Below are 16,726 nucleotides of genomic sequence, written 5' to 3' on the forward strand. Positions count from 1 at the left end.
TCCGTCTTTACAGTTGTAGATACATGCACTTAGCGGCCACTTAGCGACCCACTCAGAGGGTGCTCCTCGTAATGGTTTGCACAACGTTAGTGTTATTTGTAAGGGTGTGTCATTGGCATGATTGGGATGCTGAAGTGGGTGGGGGATCATGGGTATGTTTATTGTTCTTTTACAGGCAATTACAAGCGGAGTACACTACAAACTTCCATGTCATAAATGGTCCTCTATGTGTAATACTGAGGCTGTTATATATTGCACACAATATATACATGAAGAAAAGGTATATCATATTCAAATATGCCTCTTATATGTATGGAGAATAGATTAAAACCATTGCAAATTAGATTATTGTCCTGGAATATCAGAGGCCTACATAACCCCAAGAAAATACGCCAGGCATTTGACTATCTAGACAGACACTGCATTGATATAGCCCTTTTGCAAGAATCCCACCTTGCAAAAGTGGCTAAATGTACCTTAGGAGGTAAGTGGGCTGAGACTGTAATAACATCGTCATACTCCACTTACGCTAGAGGAGTCATAATACTTGTGAAGAAGGGCATACAATTCCTTATAGACCAAACTATAATGGATGACCTGGGCCGCTATATTATTGTCACTGGTCATGTTAGAGGACACCATATAGGACTGATTAATGTATATGGGCCAAATATATATGCTCCTGAATTTTTCAAGAACATATAGTGGAAACTAAGAGACCTACCTGAAATGGAGTTGTTGTGGGGCGACTACCTACATTTGTCCTTAAATGAAGACCTAGATAGGTCAGGGGTAACAAAGGAACCATACAAACGGCAGTAAGGGATGGTATGATAGACTTCAAAATGTTGGATATCTGGAGACTGCTGCATCCTCACCACATGGAAGCCACACATAACTCCACAGTGCTTAATAGTTGGTTTGCGCATTGACTACTAGATAGCGACTGAGGGGGCCACCACATGGACATGAGACATACAACACTTGCCGCAAACACTGTCGGATCACAAGCCAGTGCTCTTATCTTTTGAGCTCCCCCATTATACACCACCACCATACATATGGCGGTTTTAACGCTAAAGCATTGTTAGATTCCTCATATAATAATACCATTAGACAGGTTATAGAGTTGTATTTTAAACTAAGTCAGCTCTCAGTTGACAACCCTAGCCTCTTATGGGAGACTTTTAAGGCTACCATATGTGGAGTATGTACAAGTACAAATGCAAGCATTCTGAAAGACATCCACAATCAGCTTACCCAACGTGAAACCAAGCTTAGAGTCCTAGAACAGGAATATGATTGTACTCAAAACAAGGCTATACTAGCTGATATAAGGAAAGTAATGTCAGAAAATATCAGGAGTTTGCAGAGGACGAACTTAAGTACATTTTGAAGAGGCCTATTGCTCGTAAATATGGGGAAAAGGGTGTATTGGAACATAAAATATGCAATGGTCATACTGCACATGCAGTGCTTAAAATCAGAGACAATAAGGGTATCCTGCATTATGATACAGAAGGCATACTGAAGGCCTTCATGGATACATACGGAGATCTATATGCATCACATGGCACAGCTAACTCAAAAGACATTTAAACATACTTAGATGATATTGCGATAGACTGGCTATTGGATGCTAAATGGGAGTATCTATCGCAGGCTGTCACAGTTGAAGAAGTTACAGATGTGATAAAACACTGCCCAATTGTAAAGCGCCTGGTACAGATGGATTTACTATTGAATGTTACAAAGAATACATTGAACTGCTAGCCCTCACCTTGTAGAAATGTATGGTGACGCCCATAGTAAACAGATACTACCGCCCACATTAAGAGAAGCTATGCTCATAGCGCTCTTGAAACCTGACAAAGACCCAGAAAACGGAATCTTACAGGCCATGATCATTAATTAACACAGACGTTAGCTAAATTAATTGCCAAATGCCTACAACCGCTAATGCCTAATATTATATTGCCGGATCAGTTGAGGTTCATACCCCACCGCTCCACAGCCCATAATTTTTGCACCTTATTTGCATTCTCACATCAACTAAACCAAGAATTCAAGACAGCTGCTGTTTTCTTAGATGAAGCTAAAGCGTTCGATTCTGTCGAATGGCCATATCCATTCACAGTATTACAAAAAATGGGTTTGCCCCTGATTCTCCTGCAATGGATTAAACTACTGCATCTGTAGAGCGAATAAGAGTGAATCAATATGTGTCAGATACAATACAGATATGCGAGGTACAAGACAGGGATGTTCCCTATCACCACTCTTGCTTGCAATAGCGCTAGAACCATTGGTGTGCAAAATAAGACAATGCCACAAGACTGTAGGCCTACAATTCCCTCAATGTCCTTTAAATATTTCATTATATCCAGATGATATGGTGCTGTATGTCCGTAACCTACTGATAATCTATCACCCCCCACTAAGGAAAAATATTAAATTTGGATGATATTCGAGACTCCAAATAAACTGTTATTCCGTTAACAGAGGTTACGCAACCGCACCCTGTAGAATTTCCTCTTGAATGTCAGAGTGAGCCGGATGAATACCTAGGGGTCTGGTATCACTGAGACCCTGAAATAGTTATACGTACAAACTATGGGGCAGCCATGAGTAAGCTTGAAGAGAAGGTGGATCGATGGATCCAGTTTCCACTTTCTCTGGCAGATAGAATGGCCATTGTAAAGATGGTCGTCCTACCCAAATTTCTCTATCTCTTCAATAATATCCCTATTACTCCACCAGCGGCTGTATGCTAAAGACACTACAAATGATTATCACTAATCCCCACAACATACATTTAGTAACAACATTATATATATTACTTCAGGAAGACATTGACGGCAATACATATAAGACACGGGAAAGGTGGAGCGCACTGCTGGAAATACACCTCACTGAAGACTAATGGTCTAACTGCTGTGCCCTGACTGATATGCTTACTCCTAATGGCAACGTACGCATCGTTCCTTATAAATATCTGCACCAAACGTATCACACTCCTCTTAAATTATTCAAATGTGGGCTTCGATCCGATGCACGGTGCCAATGATGTGGCATGGATAATGCAGACTTTATTCATTTAGCATGGCAATGCCTACATATTAGGAAATACTGGAAAGATATAACCGAGATATTGAGTGATATACTTGGGAATCAAAATAGACTGTCCAATTTGGGTATGTTTGCTAGGTCTGGTGGCTAATTTAAGGTCTATTAAGCGTACATTTTGTACAGTTGCATTGTTATTGGCAAAAAGGAGGGTATTAATGCATGGGGGAGCAAGCAATATCAATGTGGCAAACAATGGCTTCGAGATATGGCGTATTGTAGTGATAATTTGAAGACATATGAAGATGAACTCCCTTCTAGATCTAGACCCAGAAAGTATTGTATAGCTCTGATGGACTACCTTCAAACTCATCAAAATGTAATGACGTCTTCCCATGAGTAAAATACTGTAATTTGGTTGGAGGTAATGCAAAATTTCGTGATGTATTGTACTAATTCACAATGTCATTGATATAACTCGTTTTTCTTTTTTGTAACACGTATTATTACAAGCCTGTATTGTTGATGTAAGGTTTATAAGAATATAACAAAATTATTTTTAAAAATGAAAGAGAAGAGAATACAGTGCACAAGGAAGGTAGGATTGCTCTTCCTCCCAAACCTTTTCCAACCATACCAGTATCAATCCTCAAATTTCTTTCTCCGTGTACACCCCATGTCTACTCGTACTGAGAGTAGCATGGCAAACGGAGGGATACTGCACTGTACAGTGGCCACATCCATAGAGCTGTAATGGTGACTCATGCATTGCACTGCCCTGTGAAGGACATTTGTGCGATTTATTTTGTCAATTTGTCATATGGATTGTGACGAAAAATGTATGCTTTGACCCATTAAAACATTTTTTCTCAGAGGGCAAATCCCTCCGAACCTCCTTAGGGTCATACACTGCTCTAACTTGCACACACAACTTTAGGATTTGGTTTTATGCCCCCGCTTTCAAAATTTACCAGTCACCATTGAGGTTGAGTTTGAGGTAACAGCAGAGCACTGAACAACACACATGTTGCACATACAATTTCCAGTCACTCATAAGTACTACTTTATTTCTGTGTTGAACTCAGATAGTTGTGTATTTTTCATGACAATTTTGTCAGCAGCATTTGTGGGGACAGAGGTGGGGACAAAGGTATTCAACAAGTGAGATGAATCTTATGACTTGTGTATCATTATGCTATTGAGTTGTACGTGACCAGTTTTAAGAAAGAGTCTGGTACTTGCACTCATTCAAGCATTCCCAGTTTAGTAGACAGTGGTACTGTAGTACCAGGGAGAGTGCAATTTTCTTAGGATCCAAAATATAGGACAAGTGGGGAAGTCAGGATAACATCCAAGGTCTCGTTTCAAAGGAACTGGCCTCATCCCTCCAGTGCCATGCAGCACTCCTGCCCTGGCAGACCCTTTCTACAACTAGGAAGGAGAATTAAGTAAATCTTTGCTAAATTATGTGACAAAGCAGTCTCTTAAACGTGTAAACAGGCATGGCTGATGCTCTGCACCTTGAGGGATATTTTGAAACAAGCATTGTAGAGTGACCTTTATGTAAAGGGTTATGGCTTGCTGGAAACAGCAAATGCTGCTTTATTTACTGCAGCACACTTTAAATATTTTTGTCAATTACACCTTCTCAGAACTAGTTTGGAAGTGCTGCCTTGCAGACTGGGCTCATTTACAAACTGGCATGGCAATATGTGTGTACGAGGGCAATTTACAAACTGCAAGGCTCTATGAATATTTAAATACTAGTCAACATTATATTAGTTGTTACCTAATGGTTAACTAAACTTTGATATTTTATCCCACAAGGTTAATATCCTGATGTTATGACACATACTGAACCAATTCAAACAACAGGAGCAAGAGTACTCCCACCATGAGGACAAACATGGCCCAGTAAAATGCCCCTAGCATACAGGAGTAGTTTGACATATGTGAGCCGCACCGAAGGCAGGTTAGGATATTTTACATTATTGTATAGCAGCACATAATATGCTTTGCTGCATAAGGACATGTTTAAACTATAGACAAAAGAGCCAAATTACAGCATCATTTCGATGGCATTTTATTTTTTTGGTCTTATAACTGGCTGAGGAACAGAGCTTGACATTATACTGTAGCAAAGTATTGACAACATGTGTTAATTACCTATGACAACATGTGTTAATTACCTCTACAACATGTGTTATTACCTGTATGTTTAGTGGGTATTTTTAATTTTAAGACAGTGCAGGAATGTCATCCCTTTTGCCCTAATCTCCCCCATTTTCTGAATGATGCTTGTGGTTACTGACTCCGAAAGTGCCCTGGGAGCTGCTAGCCAGGCCCGGGGCCAGTGCTCTGTCCCCTAAAGGTATATGGTAATTGGTATAATTCTAATTGGCAAAGACAACCTATCTGTAAGTCCTTAGTATATGGTAGAGCATGTAAGCTTAAAGACCCAAGTGGGCTTAATGCACTTAAGTGTATACTGCCATGGTGTCTGATGTCATTTTCAATCCAGGCCTTTGATTTCTTGCAGTCTCAAGCAACAGGAGGCAAGCCAACAGACCCTTGGAGATCACTAGGAGTGAAGGCAGAGTCCAGCTCTACTTCAACAGAGTCAGAGATTATCAGGCAGCGGGGCAACACAAGAAAAAAGCAGGCCTTCCAAATATGTAGTCCAAAGATGAGTCCTTTAAGCAGCACAGCAATCCTTTTGGCAGAAGTTCAGTTCAAGATCCAGAAGTGTCTAATTTTAGGGGGTCAGAGACCTAGTACTTTTACCAAAAAGTGCATTTGATGTAGAGGGTGACTTCAAAGCAGCTATCTGAAGTGCACAGGTTCTCCTTTCAGTCCAGTCCTGTCTGCCAGGCTATCTATGGAGGGTAAATCAGCCCTTTGGGTGGGGACAAGACACTACCTTTTAAAGTGAACTGTTAGGTTCTCTTTTCCATCCTGCCTAGGCAAGACAATCAGAATGCAAATGTACATAGATGGGTACTCAGACACACCCATCTTTCCTGTATTGTGGAGGGGAATGCACAAAGTGCAGCTGTCACCCATCCCAGACGTGTATTGGAGACTGTCAAGCACACAGAGCAGTAAGTGCAGCGAAATGTCCACCTACTAAAAGTCGCATTTCTAAAATAGTATTGTTAAATCCAACTTCAGTAAGTAGGATTTATCAATACCATTCAAAATATATGAAATATCAAAACGCTCCTCTGTCAGGAATTACAGCCTAAAAGTTTGTTAAAATATTACCAATGCGAACCTATGAAAGGACTAAACCCTGCAGTAGTAAAAAACAAAGTTGACTGTTTGTCACTACCAGGTCATGCTAAACATAAAAGTACATGCTCTACCTTTCACTTACATAGTGCCCTGCCCTTAGGGCTACATAGGGCTTATCTTAGAAGTTACTTATATGTAATAAAAGGGGAGTTTAGGGTTAGTTAAGCACTTTTAAACATTGAGTCGAATTGGTGGTAACTGCACATACAGGCACTGCAGTGGCAGGCCTGAGAAATGTTTGAAAGGCTATTTCTGTGGGAGGCATAATCAGTGCTACAGCCCAATAGTAGCATTTAACTTACAGTCCCTGGGTGTATGGCATTCCGCCTTACAAGGATCTTACAAGTAAATTAAATAGGTCAATCAGGTATGCACCAAATACACACATGTTTAGAGAAGAAGCACATGCACTTTAGCTCTGATTAGCAGTGGTAAAGACCTCAGAGTCCTAAGGCCATCAAAAGATTCAGCAAAATGTGGATGTAAAATGATTAAGAGAAGACCACCCTAAGGCTGCAACGTCTAATAGTTAGATTTAATGTAACTAATACAGGTATGTAGTTTTAGAACCTACTATCCTGAGTTTACCTAAAGCAACCCTGTAATGGCATGTTCTGACTGGCCAGTCTTTGACAGCCTGAGCCAAACTGCTCCTCAAGTAGGTGTGAAGAGGCCTAATGCTGAAACAATACAGATATTTGATGGGAGGAGATCTGTTTCCCGAAGAAGCCAGGGAGAGTTAGAGGGCTGGGGAGGTAAGTGGCACTTCAAAGGCAGGAGAACAGATGTCATAGGACCAAGGCCAATCCCCTCTTTCTTAATCCCCAGCAGATGGGAGCACCCCCTAATTAGATTAGGAAAGGGGGTGAAAGGGGAGTGTTGTTATATATTAGCGATACCTTTGGATTTGGTTACAATACACACACACCAATGAGAGATTTTCTCCATTTTGATATTTGAAAAATAGTGCATTTTGGGTCAGAAATATGCCACACTTCATAGGAAGTGGTCATAGCAGAGGGGAGTAACGTCATAACTATTGGGTGGGGTGTCCCCCCTCTTGCAAGCCTAGAATGGAGGATAAATATGGGTGATCTGGAGGAGGTTCTCAGAACACTGCCTGGAACAACAGAAGAAGAAGGATTGCCCTGCTGGAAACGGCACTCACAAGGCTCCACAAAGAAAGGACTGTGCCTGTATCAAAGGAAAATGAGTGGACTTGCGGATCAGCAACAGATACAACAGAGCTGGAAGAAGTCACAAGCACAGCCAAAGAGAGAAATACCCTAGCTGAGCAGCGGCAACTGGATTTTCCATTGACTGCGCAAGTGTGTTGTGGAAGATTGAGTCTTAGACCCCAAGAGACTCTGAGCGCTATGCCAGATCTAGTGGACCCTTAAATTTCCCCAAGAAACCCTTCACAAGAAACATCTATGGAAAAATAAACTTTCTGCAAAGCGTTACTGAAAAGCTTTTGGATGAGACCGGCTTGACATAGAGAGTTAAGCTGCCGCTGTCGACTGATTAATCTTTTGGACCGCACTGGTGGAGCTCCACACCGTCCTCACTAAGGTATCACGCTGCAGCAGGCTGTAGTTATTCAATGGAACTTCGGATCCGACAACAAGCCCTTTGACAAGAGAAAAGCTTAAAAAAAAGAAGGTAAGCCTTTGACCGAGAACTAACCCTCAGCCTATCCGACCCATGTTCCATCATGGTCATCCTAAAACTTTGACTTTATCCTGGTCCAATGCGACCAGATAGCAGTGAGTGGTGCTATAGGCTTTTTGGCTCTAGAATGCGCATTTTTTATTTAATCTTTAAAAATTCATATCTCCGGTTCCCTACATTTGATTTTTGTTATTTTGGTTGTTTTAAAAATAAAACTATTCTCTATTTCTATAAACTGTTTTGGGATTTTTATTATGTTTTGTCCTTTTCTTATTTGATGTTTTGGTGAAAACAAATGCTGTACACATTCCTGCCTGATTTCTTGCTAGCTAAGCTACCAAAGATTAATTTATTGAGACTTGACTAGACCTGTTAGTGATTGTGGTATTATTGCTAGCTGAATGTGAAAACCTTTACCTACTAATAATGCACTTTCCTTTAGACACGCTATCAAATAGGCACCGCTTCTCCACTGGCTCACGTATCTGACTATTATGCCTCCTGTTCTGGATACTAGGCACACCATTCTGGTACAGGAACAGGTATGAATTACTGTTGGACCTGGCCCTTTTGGCAGGTTCACCCCGCAACTTTTTGCTTTTGCCTAGCCTGTTTCTGTAACCTGTGTTAGTGATTTTTGGGTCTCTGCGCACTTTTTTTCCCTGTGTCCCAGAGTAAAGTGCGTGCGTGTAGTATGGCTGGCCTGCCCTCCCATAGGAATGCATGGGGAATGTGTGTGTCCCTGGTAGTTCCTGATGCATGGGGAGTGCAGGCTCGAGCTTAGTATGTGTGAACTCGTGAGAGTGAATGCTGCGAGATGGTGTATGCGGCATGTATGTGTCTAGAAGGGAAGTGCTACTTCTGGACATTGAGATATGTGTGCAGTGAGGGTGCTGGAGCGTGATGGGCTGGAGCTGGCTGGCATGCCAGGCTCCAGGAAGTCTGGATGGGTCTGCCCGGTGGTGAGTGTGAGATTAGCATGAGTGATGTGTGGGAGGAGTGTACCTGTGTCCTGGATGGGCTGGGTTTTCCCCACACAATGCTGGCTCCGCCCCCCTGTGGTGTGTCTAACGACCCTAGCCTCCCCAGTGAATGAAATGGGTGGTTGGGCCATCAAGAGTGCTCCAGAACCAGCTGTGACTGGTTTCTCCACCACCCTGCACCCTTAGACAAAGGATTTGTCTGTATAAAAAGAGGCTGTGACCTCTTGGAAAAGGTTCTTGTTTCTGACTTGGATCTACCAGGGGCATGCTGCTGCTTGGGCCCAGGGGAAGGCTTGCCCCCCCCTGGGCCCTGCCCAGCCCCTGGCTTGCTGATGGACCCCACAAGGACTTTGGCTTGACTTTTAGGGACTTTGGGGCCTGGACTTTGCCTCTAGCGCTTGGCAGCGCTTCCTTGTGGCCCTTAGCGCTGGAGAGCGCTTTCTTTTACCCCTGAAGCGTTGAAAGCGCTTTAATTGCGGCCCTAGCGCTCAGAAGCGCTTTATTTATCGGCTAAGCGCTGGGAGCGCTGTCATTGTCCTTCCGCGGCTGCACTCACGCCGCTTTTGCCGAGTCTAGAGTCCCCTGGCAGGTGCCCACCCTGCCCGGAACATTGCCGCTGTTTTTCTGCCGAGCGAGTGCCCACCTCGCTCGGGGTTTGAAATTGGAGCCGGAGCCCACCCGGCATTGCCCCGTCCTGAGATATTAATTTATCACGAGGGAGCCCACTCCTCGGATAATGGGACCCCGCCTGCCTGCCTAAAACGGGCCGCCGCTCTGCCCGCGACGACCCGGAAGTATTGGGCTGGGCCGGCCAATCCCTGCGCGACCCGGGAGAGGCAGCCGGAAGTCCCGCCCCCGCAACCAGGCCGTGAGGGAGAGACGCGAAGGAAAGAGCCCCGCCGTCCCCGAGGGGAGAGGAGCCCCGCGCTGCTGCGAAGACACCCGGTGAGTGGCAGGGAAGGGAGAGGGGCATCGGGACACATTGTCGGTGTCCGCCCCTCCCCCGTAGCGCGACCTCGCGCCTGTAATTGTTGAGAGCCTGAGAGGCTCTAGGCGGCCAGTATCTCCCGAGTCCCCCGAGAGGGACTCCAGCGAAAGGGGGCATTTCTGTGTAATTCGAGTCCCCAGGAGGGGGACTCCAACCCGAGCCAGAGAGGCTCTCAGCCCCACTTATTTTAGAGCCCAGAGAGGCTCTTGCTGCCATTTGTCTTCCTGAGTCCCCAGGAGGGGGACTCCACCGAAGCGCCGCAGTTGTGTTTTGGGCCCCGAGAGGCTCTGGGGCCATTCCTTTGTTAAGAGCCTGAGAGAGGCTCCCTGCGCCCCATGATGTTTTAGAGCCCTGAGAGGCTCCCTCCTTGCCCACATTGTTCTGGCCAGAGCCTGCGAGGCTCCAGCAGTGGCCCAACAGTGTATCCAGCTGCCCAGCATTTTGTGGGCAGTTGCTCCGTTTAGGACCCTGACATTGGGACTGCCACAAGTTGTGGCTTACGTGACTGTGTTGCGTAGTTGCTGGTTCTTACACCTCTGAATGGGTAGTTTATTCATCATGTGTTCTCTTGTGCTGCACCTCTGAATGTGTTTTTATGCGTCATGTGCTTTGCTTTTGCACCGCTGAATGTGCCTTGTTTCTCTTACACCTCTGAATGAATGTTATGCATTGCATCATGTGTTATGTTCTTACACCCCTACAGGTATTGTGATATGTAGGTGGTTGTTTTCTCCCTAGTGCAGGTGGTGCTAGTGAGGTCCTGGTTACCAGTGATTACTGGTTGTGTGCTATTTTGTGCTAAAGTGCTTTTACATTCTATGTTTTACATTCTAAGTGCTATTTCTGACAGTGTTACTTCTGATTCCTGACAGTGGTCCAGGTGGCCCTGTCTTGTAAATAATCCCTTGTAAATTCTGCCCGTGCCTCTGGCACATTGCGAAATGTGTGTTCTTATCTAATGTGTTTTATTATAATACAAAGGCTATTTTTATATAACCTTGTGTGGAGTTTCCTTTGTGGTGGGCTTTGGGAGTTGTTGCTGGGTGCGCGCGCAAACACTTAACCTACATAGCCTCCAAGTTTAGCCTGGCTGCTCGCGTCACGTTACCTAGAGGGTGAGCAGGGGTTATCTTGGTGTGTGACTCCCTTGCCCTGACGTGGAAGTGGTGGTCTCTGACTGACGTTGGCGCAAGCCTTGGCCAGCCAGAGATCCCGTTTCTAACAATTACCCTTCTGGAAGACAATTGGTCCTGAGTCTTACGCCAGTCCCTTCTGTGAAATAATTTTGGCTTATGGCTAAAACTTAAAAAATGAGTGCTACTAAATGCACTGATTACATAGTTCTCATCTAAATCTGTTTTAGAGAAAGAACGTCCAAATCTGCCTGGTAAGGTCAAGAACACTTGCTTGTTTATTGCATTGTGGGTCTCAAGACATTCTTGCTAGGACTGGTTTTGATTTCGACAACATCTGTGTTCTCCCTTCGGAACAATGAATAGGACTCTTAAATGATCCGTGTAATTCTTTGAATGCGTCTAATGTTTGGCATATTATTTTTTGTTTTGTTATTAGCTGTGCTTTTGGTTTGTTCTGTTTTCTTTTTTAGATTCCCCTTTGGTTGTACTGAATGCAGAGGTCTGGTGTTTATCCAAATCTCTTTCTAGGCTAGTTGCCACTTGAGCCTGATGCTTGTGATAACACAGGCAGGCATAACTGCTGTGCTAAAATTTGCCTCGGTGAACAGAGAGGATGCATCCTCTGCATTTCTTGCTTGTCACAGTCTCTTCCTTGGCACTGGCTTAAATATTTAATATGTCGTACTTCCCCACTTCCAACTTTGGAATATATCCAAAGAATTAAAGTTGGATCTTTCTACCATACAATGTAGCCATTACTCCCTTACACTCAGTGGTGCCACGAACCAAGGTTTTGCTCAGAAAACCACAGACAGTGTGATGGGGATGCTAAATACCAAGGCTGCGTGATTCCACTTCATGCCTGTTTCATGCACCACCAAACACCTGCCTTTTTATCTCACTCTTGCAAGTTCTTTTTCATCACTTCTTCTTCCATTTGCCATAGTTTTTCTGTCTCTTCCTCATTATAATTTTTTTTGTCTTTTTCTCTCTTTTAGTCTCGATTAATGCCAAGTGAGGAAACAAAAGTGAAGATCCCCCAAAATGAGCACCGGTGGCTCCACCGGCTCAAATCAAGCATACACACCCACTCTGCGTTGTACTCCCATGTATTATTATTCTTTCTTCCTGGATTTGTTTTTCTGCTCTATGAGGATATTGCCCCTATAGGTGGCAGAGATCATGTCCATATGTAGGGGGTTGGTTCAAGGGCATGTACACAAATCTGAATGTGATTGTGCTCCACATGCACACGTCCTGATGTTGGTTCTACAGTACATTCACATTGCAAAGGATTTGTTTCTTTAATAAGTGTACATGTAAGAAGGCTGCAGCACATATGTGAATGATGGTTAGCAAATAACTGAGTGGCGCCTGAATTTATACAAGGAGGATATTGTTGCACCACTTGAGAGAGTTTTAGCCTTGCGACTTTAATAGTGTCCTTTAAATAGTGAATTATTTTATAGCCTAAAAAAACATTGGCAGGAAGGTTCACTAACATGATTCCCCCAGGCTGCCTACATCAATTCATGCAGGCAAATATTCAAAGAGTTTTAATAATAGTTTACAGCTAAATGTTTGCATTTAATGTAATATTTACAGTTGGAAGCACACTAAAATAAATACAATTTAAAATTTCTTTAAAAGTGATTAAAACAAGTTCAACCTGCAGAACAGATGCTCCACTTTGAAGAAACTGCAGTCCACTCTCAGCTGAGTCAATCCCACCAGTTGCTAAAATGGGGAATCCTGGGAGAGCTTGAGCAATAGCTGACACTGCTCGCAAAGCAATAGGGCGAATAGCATTTCCTAAAATAAAAATGGAAAGATGAGAAGTACATGTTAGGGTGTGTTAATCACATATGCAACATTACATTAGAATACCACCGTTCCCGAGCAGTATTTCATATAAGAACAGAAATGTCGACTTCTGAAGAAAAAGATACAAAATAAAAAATACCACGATTTAATAAAATATAATTAAACAAATGTCTGAAGAATAAGTTGCAATTAATCAAATGCGAATGCTTTCACATATAAATTGTCACGGATTTGTCTCCATCTACAGATATGCAAAAGGTACACAATTAAGTACAATTATGGAAATACTCTAAATCAACACACAAATAGTTAAATATACCTTTTAGGGGATAACCATAGTAGTGTATCTTGAACTAGTTCTACATTGATCACAACTTTAGCGTTTGTATGTAAGAAACTAGATTAGTACTTCAGGGGTTGTTCTGTGAGATAAAATGTAGTTTCAGGGAGAAAAACTGGGATTGCATCTGCTAGCAATGACACAAAGCAGCAGGCTTTTCATTGAAGAATGTTGTGTCAAATTCTTAAGTAGCAACACAAGCAGTAATATTCATTCACAATGTAGTAACAGGAAGAAGAATCAATGTTTGACACAAGACAAAACAACAAAAATGGAAGTGGGAATAATGAGATATAATATTTTTAAGAAAAGGTCAAATAACACTGCAGGGACAATGGGGGTGTAAAAGTCAATATTCATCTGTATGATTTACCAAAAATTGACACTGTAGACCACTCTTGCTGCAAAGAAAGAAAACAGGTAAATGAGGCACATTTTTCTGCCTCGTTTATCCTGGGAGAGTAGGACTATTCTGGGCAGTTAATTATATCAGGTACACATATTTACTCTCAAACCTCTTAAGTTGCTAAAAAGGTTCCTAGTGTCCACTCAAATGATACTCAACTGGAACGGGGTAGAGAGTTGATTTCTAGGTCACAGTTAGCAATGTAAAGCCAGCTCAGCCACTTTCGTCTACCAACCCCCACCAGTCCACTGCCTCTTCTGTTCTTCGTGCATTTTATGTTCTTCAGCCAGGAATCCAACACAGGTTCTAGTTTCTACTAGTTTCCTGGTTCTCCGGTAATGATGTCTTTCATACCTTTATGTCCTTGTAATAGCGGCCAGCTGGTCTTACCCATGAGAGAAACTTCCACTTCTTTGGTAGAAGGGAAAAGCAGGCAAGGGTACGTCCTCCTCTTTAGAAGGATGTCGAAACTAGGTGGTCCTCCTCTGTTCTTCGCCAAGTCCATTTGTGTTGGGAGAGGCGGTAAGCAGGAAGCTTTTGTTTGAGTGGTCAATAGCTAGTCGATGACAGCAAGTTTCTACCGTGACCCAGAGTCAACCCATCCATAATTTATAGCTCTTCTTCTCAGTTTGCCACAAACAAAAATCCAAAAGCCTTGCCTTCTGCTATTCTGTTGCAGTGTAGTACCTACAACTTATATATACATAGAGATTTAAATGTAACTCTGTTTTCTACTTTACGCCAGTGAAACTCTCTAATTCAGGAGAGTTTCGAGAGAGGAGAGATGAGTTGTGCCAAAATCGTTATGGTACTGTCACCAGTGATGCGGTGTGTAACAAGCGCTTAATTTGAAAAACAAAGGCCCAGTTTTTTTTCTAAGAAGCTTGCTACCAAATGCTGGGGTTATGGAATACCAAGATGCCCTAGCCTTTATTCCACTTCATGCGTCTTTCTTTCATGATCCTACACAGTCTGCCTCTTTCTTTAACTCATCCAGGTCCTTTCACATACCTTCTCTTCTCCCACTGTCACTATTTTTCTTTTGCTTCCTCCTTATTTCTCCCATTCTCTCTCAAAGTCGTGCAGGTGCCCACATTTGCAACCACCGTCACACATTAAGAGTTCACCAGTTACCCGATTTTTTTGCTGTCAGCAGAAATATACACAAATATACACCCATTGATGGATGTGCTCCACTGAAATACTGAACATGGAGCCATTTACTGCTGTTGTTCAGAATGATTAGCCCTGAAGGCGACTTCAGAAGCAGTTAGAGCAGTGGCGGCTCCTCGAGGGAGTGCTGCGAGGTGGTGAGGCGGGGAGAGGGAGTGGTAGGGTGAGAGGTAGTACGAACAGAGTTAAGTAAGTAAATAAATAAATAAAACGAATTACATTACGCGCGCGCTACATCGCAATCGGCGATGCAGCGCGCGCAATGTAATTTGTTTTATTTATATATTTAGCTACTTAACTCTGTTTGGCCCGCAATGTAATTAGTTTTATTTATGCCGAAGTTTACTACCCCCATCCTGCCCCTCCCACGCCCCGCCCACCGCCACACAGCACTCCTTCGAGAAGCCGCCACTGAGTTAGGGGCCACATGGGCTGTCAACATCAAACTCACTAGCTAAGTATTGTTGTGCTTTAACATGCCAAAAATACAGAGTGTGTACTACAGCATAACACATATTTATTTACATTATTAACAACTTGCTGTGTCTTTGTGACTCATGCGTGCTGGAAGCAGTTCATGAGTTATAACACTATTTGATTTTATTCAATTTTCACTCAACAGATTACTAGTGATGTATATATTTCAAATTATAAATGCCACTGATTTATCTAACAGTAGGTTTAATATCTCTTTAATACTGTTTCACGTAAACGTTTATTTTGATATAACTCTCCTTTAGAACCCAAGGATAGATAGCTGAAACATGTGAACATTATTCTGTGAAACACAATGCTGGGCCTGATTGTTTCAAAATGTTTGCAAGGGTGAACCCCACAATTCCCCTGGAATTCAACCTCAGGGCTGAAGAGAAATGGGGTTGATCTTTTTTTAAGTCAGGGCACACATTGATGCACCATCAATTTTAAAACTGTTAATGCTTTTGTTAGGACTGGGGGTCTCTAGTTGGCAATGGGACCCTTGCTTTTAAGTCAGGGAAAGGGGATTACACTACTGGATAACCCCTGCTCACCCCCCTTGGTAGCTTGGCATGAGCAGACAGGCTTATCTCAGAGGCTGTGTTTTAAGCATTTGTGAATATACACAGTAATACAGTGAAAACACTACAGATGGACAAAACACATGTTTTATCAAAATAAGTATTCTTTATATAGACTTAACACAAGACCACAAATGACAAAAATTCACAATAATGTACCTAAACTCGACTTAAAGATGGTAGAAGTCACGTAGTTCAAGTTGATGATAAATGCGACACAGTTCTCACAAAAGTACCTGGATGCGTAACGCAAAACAAACAAAAGGCTCGCAGAGTGGGAGATGCGTCGGTTCCTTGCTTCGGGGAGGAGATGATGCGTCGCGCCTCAATGCTTATGCAGAGTAGGGTATGAGTCTTGATACTTACCGGAGAGGAGGTGATGCATAGGTTCTTGTACTGCGGCCTGGTTACGATGCCGCAAGACGGCGCCTCGATGCGATGCGACAATCCAGTGCGATGCAATAAGATGTCACCCTTGATGCTATGACGTGAAGACGAAGAGTGCACCCCAGTGGCAATGCTGCAAACTCTGTTGCTTTGGAGCCACGACAGGCCCTGTGACACACTTCTCCGGTGATGCAACGGCAACCTTGCAATGGCGACATGCTTCTCCGGTGATGCGTCGGGTAACAGCTTTGATGAAGGCACGCTTCTCTGGTGATGTGGCGGCGACACGCTGCTCTGGTGATGCGACGGCAACAGCTGCAACTGCGACACACTTCTTCTTGATGCGTCGTGCATCCAGCTCCCAGCGACACGCAGGCTTCTGCAGACAGAATTCCCAGCA

The 16,726-nt window shown here is 43.2% G+C and overlaps 1 protein-coding gene across 2 annotated transcripts in view; it reads right to left on the reverse strand.

The window, feature by feature from the left end:
* DPYD (dihydropyrimidine dehydrogenase) overlaps positions 1-16,726 on the reverse strand; it is a 3,662,673-nt gene that overhangs the window by 599,609 nt on the left and 3,046,338 nt on the right. For both annotated transcript variants that reach the window (XR_013594885.1, XM_078644210.1), the window contains exon 19: positions 12,808-12,950. Coding sequence is in view for 1 of the 2 variants with exons in the window: in XM_078644210.1 (XP_078500336.1) it covers positions 12,808-12,950 (143 nt within the window). In the remaining variant the exon portion in view is untranslated. The remainder of the gene's footprint in view (positions 1-12,807; positions 12,951-16,726) is intronic.

This window comes from Lissotriton helveticus, chromosome 1_1, assembly GCF_964261635.1.
Source record: "Lissotriton helveticus chromosome 1_1, aLisHel1.1, whole genome shotgun sequence".
NCBI classification, from domain to species: domain Eukaryota; kingdom Metazoa; phylum Chordata; class Amphibia; order Caudata; family Salamandridae; genus Lissotriton; species Lissotriton helveticus.